The sequence below is a fragment of the Blennius ocellaris genome (genome assembly GCF_963422515.1).
Source record: "Blennius ocellaris genome assembly, chromosome: 14".
NCBI lineage: Eukaryota > Metazoa > Chordata > Actinopteri > Blenniiformes > Blenniidae > Blennius > Blennius ocellaris.
This window is the reverse complement of record NC_137663.1, coordinates 13204431-13213325: the sequence shown is the minus strand read 5'-3', so window position 1 is coordinate 13213325 and position 8895 is coordinate 13204431. Positions and strand designations below refer to the sequence as shown.

The following is an 8895-nucleotide window of genomic DNA, read 5'->3' as shown; positions in this document are numbered from 1 at the left end:
GGTTGTAAAATTGTAACATACCAGGGGTGTTCATATATGGACATATATTTTTTTCAGTTTCACAAGAGAAATATCAACAAGATAGATCTGGGAAACCTCTGTGAACTTATCTCAACCCACACCAATTTTTTGCCATACAGAAAATCAAGGACATGCAAGTAAAAGTATTTGAAGATATTGGAATTTCCTAGTTTCCTGTATTAACTTCAAAACAAGTAATTCAAGACTAACTAAGTCCACTGTTTCATATAGGCATGTTGAATAAAGACACAAAAAAATGTATATTGAACATAAAATAATGTAAAATAATATTGTGTAGTATTAGGTACTGTATGTTTGTCTATACTCAATTTACACAGAAATTAGGCCACATTCTGTGGTCAATAAGGCCAAAAAAAACAAGCAAATTCTAAAGGTTTCAATCAATTTTGATTGAAATTGTATGTGTGTATAGGTGAGTCTGTGTGTGTAAATTGATGTTTATTAATGTATGTGCATGTATGGATAAATCTCTAATTCACAAACAGAGTTAGATAGGCCTTTGTAACACTTTTAAATTGCCAGAAACGGATTAAAGTATAACTTGCACAGGCTTCGACTCGTGTTGCGCTTTTCCACACATGTACCTGCCCTGAGGAACGTTATTGCACAGAATCAGTAGTCTGTTTACAGAGGTTTGACATTCCTCTGTATCAATTTTCCATGTCAGCAGGTTCTTACACAGTTAAAGGTGTTTGTTAGCACAAGCTGAGGTGGTAACGACCCTGCATGTGGGCAGTTATCTCCAATGACCTGTGTTATTGCCATATAATGTTGAAATGAATGACGATATGAAAACACATCGTGGTGTGTGCAGGTGTGTAGTTGCTCACCATAAACTGTGTTGCACGGAGGTCAGTGTATTTGATCCAGACATCACTGATCAATGAGTTCATATATTAGTATTGATAACAGTAGAGGAGCATCCAATGGCTGCTTTCCAGAAAACACACCTGGTTGGTCGACCCCCTTGAGGCCTTGACCAGGTGCCAGACTTGGCGAGCTTCAGCGCCTCAGCTGCAGCTGTTGTGACGGATAGGAAGTGACATATTTAGAGTGGAATGAGCACTATTTGACTTTAACTCCCCATTTCTTCATGTCTGACCTATGTTAAAAAAGTACACATTATGTCGAGTATAATCTTAGGATCAGAAAAATTATCTTTAATGTATGTAGAGTTGCTGGTCACATAAACTCTCCTTTGCTTATATTGTTATCCAGAAACTGCATACCAAAAGCAAATAACTAAATAAACCTCTTGGCTGCATAAAGAATCAATCAGTCCAAAACCATGACGATTATTTTGACCAAGTCAAGATCATTAACATCATTTTGCACGGTGCAACAAAGAAATATTAAATGGTAGTCAAACTTTGACAGGAATATACCACAGGGAAGTGTCACCACACAAAATAATTCTTGTAATCCCACTGATATTAAAAATGAGTCACTCCTCAATGCCTGATAAATGTACATATCATTTCTTTATAACTGGTAATCCCATGACATATGAAGACAAACATTACCGGTAATCCCACCACTTCCCACAGAACACATATTTTAGTCATTTTTCTTGCTCTGTAATCGGCTCTATAGTCTCCATCCAGGCTTTGCCCCACAATCTTTGTCCGCTCTTTCCCGTTGCAGTTCAGTGCCAGACAGCTCAGTTGTAGGTCCTCCAACTCAAAATAAGAACCACCTGCCTGCAACTGTGGATCTGAAATTTATGGGGGCCGAGGGTAGTCTGCCGAGACATGAGTGAAGTGGCATCCAGGATTCACCTCATGATGGATGCACTGTGACAGAAACATATTCAAAAACCTCACTCAATGTGCCACTTGTGCTAATTTCACACTGTGTATTCGGATGTAGTGCTTTGTGATGTATATGGTAAAAATGACATGCCCGAAATGTCAGACATAGAATGGAATCAGTGCTGATTCATTTTCATATGATTTCCTGATCCATCTTCTGTTTTCACTGACACTTATGGTGAGTTTTCCAGAAAATATTTATCAGTTCAACTGCGCTGCCAAAACAAAATATTATAAGTGTAATTATAATTATTATTTTTTTTAAACTAAAACAGAGAGGAAACATTTCGAGGACATAAAACAGGTGCAGGTGCTCCTATTTTTTTTCAGTATGGAAAACTAAAAAGCTGGCCTGTCTGGGAGCATAGCACATTGTTTAAGTATGACTGATTTCCAAGAGTCAACAGACAGCAACACGTGCGAACGCCAAAGCTCGAGAAGAACAAGATTCGCTGCACAGTTCAGTGGATCTATTTGTGCTTCTGGCCAGTAGTTTCTCCTCCTGAAACAACCGTACACATGGTTTAACCAGCAACAAATGATACTTAGTTTTGTGTTGCATGCATATTTTTGTCTTTGACGGTTTATTTACTTAGTAATAAAGACTGCCTTGTAAAATACGAAACCTTTTAAAAAATAATTTCTGAATGAATAACCTGAGATTAGTTTCCCTCTAAAAAAAAATAAAAAATCTTTCATGGAATCCAGAAGCAATATAATCATGATGTATGTTTATTCTCTGTTGTTTTTTAAAATTGTTTGTTATAATACTTTGCTTTCCTGATGCAGAGTCTGGCTATCACTAGTGCGACATCGCATTGAAAGACAGCCACGTTCTTTGGACGTGCTCCTCAGCCTTGACCCCTCACTAACAAAGAACATGCACAGTGAGATCATCTTCTACCAATTATTATCCCAGGGAGGATTTCCAAATGAATCCAAAGAGGAGTTAGTATAAGGGAAAGGGATAGGAAAAAGATCAATAGTTGAAAACTGACAGAGGAAAAGATAATTTGATAAAGAAAAAAGAAAAAAGAAAAAAAAAGGAGAGGCTGTGGCTCGGCTTCTGATACCAGTAACAAGAGGAGCGCAGCATCTGTTAGAAATCCTAGCATGCTCCTGAAACAGCTCACATGTGTGAGTGTTGATCAATCAAAGCATTAGTGGTGAAAAGTTACTGGAGAAAATTATTCTATATTGAGCAGTGTGAAATACGTTCACCACGAGGAAAGATACAAAACACATGCGACGATAAAGGCATTAGCTTTTCAGGCATGAAGTGCCACATTTAACTTGAATATTATTATAAATATTTACAGAGAATTAATCAATTACGTTTTAGCTTAAAACAATATTTAGACACAAACTGTTCAAAGCAGATTTGTATTTGCAAAACTGAAACAGATGATTTGGCCTTTGTCATCAGTTTTTATTGAAATCACTCTTTTTATAGCTTTGCCTCGAGGATATACAAAGATTTGATTGACCGCAAATCAAAAAATGAATAATCAGCATCATCTCTGGTCAAATGGAGGCTCTAATCAAGAGGGAATGATGACCTCCGCCCAGCACTGGTGTCCTCACGTTGAATGGTCCAATGTTTACAGTCAATCATCAGAGCAGTGATCTGATGTAGATAACAGGAGGCCTTTCTCACTAACTCGCATGTAAGTGTTGCATAATTGCTCCGCACTGATAAAATGAGGCTCCCAGTGTAATATAGGGTCCAAGCCATGGCACGTGTTTCTATTACAGACAGGAAGCTCCTGCAGACAATCTGGCAGCATCGTGATTCTACAATATGCAAGTGGTGTGCTCGTTGTGAATCGGGTTAACTTTTGACTTTGAATGCCAGGGAAATGAGGATTTGGATAACAGTTGTAGCAGGAAAACCATAAAGCCTAAAAGACTAGAAAAGTGTATTGTGGTAATGGCATATGTACAAAAAAATGGGAAAATTAGCATTGTGTGTCCGACAAGGTTTATACTATAATTCTGGTGTTGTTTTTGGCTGATTCACACTTCGGCAAGTTCCAAATCCTGTAAGTTTCTTATTGTACAGTTCTGGTAGGAGTCATATATGTAATTTGACTACTTCACACAGTACTTACTTAGAAATACTGCATCCGAAAATAACTTCAATCACAAGCTGTGCTTCTTTCTTTCCTGCTCACTGAGCCTGCTGGTGACATAAATGTTAGGTTGAATCTATTGTATTAACAGTTGAAAGCAACACGGACCTTGTCTGATTGTAATAACATGGATGTTACCTTAAGTCCACTGTACCAGCCAGTCAGTTGCTGGTTCAAAATAATGGTTGGTTCAAAACAGTTCAAAATAATATGTGTAACAATGTTTGATCTCTAACTCACTCAAATACAACCTAAATCCCACAAAATGGGAAACTTTGTTAAATGTAAATTTTTAAAAAAACAACCTTTTTAACCGTCTTGGTCTGAAAATGACATTTTCACATAAAAAAAAATTTCTGTTTTCTGTTAAAACAAAAATCTAAGTTTTGATGCATTCCAGAATGCTCATAGTTTAGGTTTGTTTTGAGTTTGCTTCGTGGCAGACTGGAGCAGCTGTGGCCTGCTCGCACTTCATGGAATGGCGTGTCTCAGAGGAAAAGAGATCTGCAACAAAAACCTCCACTTCCCACTCCATCCACTACTGGGTAAATCAGTGAGGTCATAATCAAACGCCAGCACTGGAGCAGAAATGAACTTGCACATGCTCGTTGCTTAGTTACAGATAAAATCATCGCAAACAGTGCGCATAGTTTCAGCTATTTTGTTTCTCTGTATTTCTTTTGAATGTTGTTTTGCTGAGTGATCTCGAGGCCTTCGAAACTACTTCACAGTCTTTGTGCCCGGAATATTTAAACAAATCCGCTTTTCTCATCAATGAGCTCGACAATCTCAGGCAATCTACCACCGGATGATAAGCAAAATGACATTAAGGCTGTATTTAGTTTTTCAGCAAGACAAGTCATGTTAAAAACAAATCCATGTGAGCTTCAAGTTTTATCAAAGAGAGCTTTCTTTTTTATCTTTCATTTGTTTGCAGACATCTGCTTTTGAATTGTGAGATGGGAAATCGTTTTAATGTGGCCCATTTTCAGATGCTTGTGTTCAGGCTGGAATTGATTTCAGTTTAGAAAATGATGTAATTCATCGAGATAAAAACAGAGACAAACAAGCAACACATAATCTATCTTTGAGATTGCCATAAAATCTGCCTTAAGCATTCTGGTAGCAATATGTGGATGTGCTCTTGATTTGTAAATACCTTTTCTGTTTCTGACAAAGTGATACAAGAGGGATTCAGAAGAAACGTTTGCATTGTCTTTTGTGATAAGCAACACACTATGTTGTTGCAAAGAGGTTTTATAACAGTCCTAAACATTTTTAAAAATTGTCAAATAAAAAAAAATGTTGACCACTGGTTGGAGACTTTTGGTGTTATCTTCAGAACATATGCAAAAAAGTTCCTTCTTTGTATATAGAGTAATCACTTGTTCCATCATTCTGGTATGAAAAGTGAGAGAACCTGATTTTGTTAGAATGAATCCATGTGGACTTAATGCAGGGTTGTCAAACTTATTTTACTTCAGGGGCAAAATGCAGCCCAAGTTGATTTAGACTGGGCCAGACCAGTTAAATAACAACACAGCATTCTTCCAAATGTTCCATTTGTTCTCTTGAAGTAAAGTTCAAGAGATTTTGGGAAAAGTCAACATTTTTACGAAACCTTCGAAAGATACTCCCTGATTCAGTAAAATGTACAAAAACAATGTCCTAAAATTGGGTCATTTCGCAGACTTTGTTTTGACATTCAATTTCACCTTTGATGCTAATGCTACTTCAACAGCAATAAGGCAGCTGGTTTCCACTGCATCCGTGTAAATAAAGAGTAGATATTTAAGATAAATAGCATATACTAATTTTGAGGAAAAAAAATTTCCTTTAATTTTGCAAGGTCATCCTGCAGGATGGAAAGGATTCTCTGACAGTTCATTTCTGGCCTGCTTTCCATATGTTTCACTCCCCTGGGCCTAGGCGTCTTTAAAATGTCTTTCCGTGGAAATCTGCAAATGGTGCAACTACAAAAGTGACAATGTGTTAAATTCTCCAGGAAGTGAATGTTGTCCAAAAATGTTTGTCATGTAAAAGTGATTTTGGGGAAAAACTAAACGTGTGCATGCATTTTATGGTGTCTGAATGTTTGTGTTTTTGATAGTCTGGACATAATTCAGTCAAACATGAATTGATTTTATAGAAAACATGGTCAGAATGCAAGTTTTCAAGATGATGACATTAGTAACATTACAAGATGATAAACAATGTCCCACAGTGATATATCGTATTGATGTGAATTCATAAAATCACTTTGCCACTTCTAATACATCAATAACAATTATTTGACTTAATCTATCGAAAGATATATCACTAAACCTTTGTAAACCTAAAAAAAAAAAAAGAAGAAGACAGAAATAACATATCTTAGGAAATATGTTCTAAGCTAAATACAGTTGCTTTTAAACTAGTTTTCCCTAATCAGTTTTGTTTGGCTTTTGACTTTCTTCTTCTGCAGCACAGAAATCTGAACACAGCTACAGTAGAAGCAATCAACACAGTTAGCACTGTCAGCATGAGGAGCAGTACATCTAAAGAGTAATATGAGTACCAGGGCATCCTGTAAGCCTCTGTGCGTAAATGAGGAGCCCCTTTATGGCGTATAACATATTCTACCCAGAAGACGGCCTGATCCATGGGAGCCATGGGCTGGTCCCTGTGCAAACGTGACAGCCGCTGTATGTTCAAACGGTAGCTGTCTGTATGGAGCACTTCCTGGATGCCTTGTTGGAAACTGTCCATGTTGAGGTCTTTCAGCTGTAATATCTTTGCAGCGCCCCGGTCCTGCAGACGTAGGAGGTTGTCATACTGGTCAAAGAACAAGGGTATGCCGAGCACAGGGACGCCGTGGTAAATAGCCTCCTGGACTCCATTGGTTCCTCCATGAGCAATGAAGAGCTTGAGCTGTGGGTGGCCCAGGAGGTCTTTCTGGGGCATCCAGTCCACGATACGAGTGTTATTACCCAGTGTCGAGGGAGGCTTGCCTTTGTGTCTCCAGATCACCTGAGAAGTAAGCAAAAATAAATAATCAAACAAGAAACTAATAATTAAACATGCCAGTGGAGCCAGACACTGTTTTGTAGCGTTTCAGTAATTTAACTTGGTCATTATGCCATCAATCAATTCCCTCTTCTCTTCAAATGTTTCTACCTTTATTTTGTGTACTCCAATACTATAAATGATTATGGGCTCTTGGCAGGATGCCAGACCACAATAGGCTTTTTTTCTTTTTTGAAGATTGTATCTGTCCAAGAACAACGAGCCAACTTGCTAATTCATTTTCAGATTTACATATATTTTTTTCCAATTGAGAGGCTGTTGATTTTATGTGGCTGGTGATCAATTTCCAGCTGTGGGGCAATTCCAATAATAAATGCAGACTGTCGCATATTTCTGAGATGCTTCTCTACAATGATGACTTATGTTTACAAGATCCAAAAACAACACGAATAATAAATGTTTAAATAAATCCAAACCACTGCAATAAAGGAGTTACCTTCTGAGGCAACTTGGCAAAGACACTGGCAACTTCGTCTGCAACATCTTGGGGCAAAGCATTGACCAGAGTTCCCAGAGTCATGATGATCACTCCGTCCTCTCCAGCACTCTCAACAAACTCCTCCAGGTCTGCTGGCAGCGGCTGCGCCGGTTTGCACTGGAATCCTCCGATGTAAACCACATTTGGCATTGTGGGTCGGGGGTAGTCAAACACAAAGTCTGACCTGAACAGCCAAATATCAGCTTCTTGAAGGAGCGAGACAATGTCGCATCCACTGTCAAAATACTTCTCACGGACAGCGTCATAGCTCGGCTCCACCATGACTTTCTGCTGGAACAGGATGATGCCATAGAAAAAAAGGTTCTTGACCCTCTGGATGAAATCCATTTTGTCCGTTAAGCCTGATCCTGGCACTGGGATGTAAGAGAGGGGCGACGGGGCTAAAGCAAAGTGGCCTTCTCCGCTTGGAATCCAACGGACATTGAGCACTAAAGGTAATTTGAGTAATTTCGCTAGGTACAAACCTGGTGCCATAGCCGGGTCAGTGAGAAGCAAATCATACTTTGAATCTGAGATGCTTTGGATGAAGTTTTGATCTTCAATAATTTGAACAAGGGCCTTCGCCCATATGTCATGGGCCTGAGAAATCATAGAAAGGAAATGGTTGGTGAGTTTGAAAAAAGTCCAGAATGAAGCTCCTTCTCTCGTTGCCTAAACAAGGTCAGAAAAAAGAGGACAAGCAATGAAGAAAGTCGTTTACTCCACACATCAATGACTACAAGACCCACGTGGGGCCCATTGTACAAGGTATTATTTACATACCCTCAGATGTTCATCTAGGTACTCATCAAAGAAGTCCTCCATGCCCTCATCCGTTTCAATTGTAATGGATTTGTAAAGAGGAGACTTTTCTGGGATGTACCAGCTGTTGGACGCCCTGATGACAGTGAGGTTGTGTCCCCTTGAATGAAGCTCTTCCAAAATCACTTTCATATTCACCCAATGGCTGCCGTCCACTGGAAAAACTAGAATGTTTCCCCCATCACAGGAAATTAGGCATAAACTAAATAATACAAATAATCTGTATATGCGATGCAACTGCACGGTTCCTAAAATGAGAGGAAAAAAAAAACCTTCATGACTTCACAAGTTCACATATCAACATGAATATGTATACATGATATGACAAATAAATGCATGCTCACATATTGATCAGAAAATGACTTATAATGTTTTGGAAATCCACTCACCCATGGTCAAAGGAGGCAGCAGCAATACAACCCTCCTGCAATGTGAAGTCGATCAATGTGACTCTGCAGTTATTTGAGTTCAAACTCCATCCTCACATATGACCTCCCCCTGAAGGTAGATAAGATACATATGACACGTGTTGGATTGAGACATA

General features: G+C 38.6%; 1 protein-coding gene across 1 annotated transcript; it reads right to left on the bottom strand.

Annotated features, from left to right (window-relative positions):
- Nucleotides 1-6412: 6412 nt before the first annotated feature.
- On the bottom strand, nt 6413-8564 carry ugt5d1 (UDP glucuronosyltransferase 5 family, polypeptide D1; the record flags this gene model as incomplete). Its single annotated transcript, XM_080508973.1, has 3 exons — nt 8313-8564; nt 7488-8201; nt 6413-6994 (listed from the first exon to the last, which is right to left on the bottom strand). The coding sequence occupies exons 1-3, from the start codon at nt 8481-8483 to the stop codon at nt 6413-6415; spliced, it is 1467 nt and encodes a 488-aa protein (XP_080365099.1). The 5' UTR covers nt 8484-8564.
- Between the last annotated feature and the right edge of the window lie 331 nt (nt 8565-8895).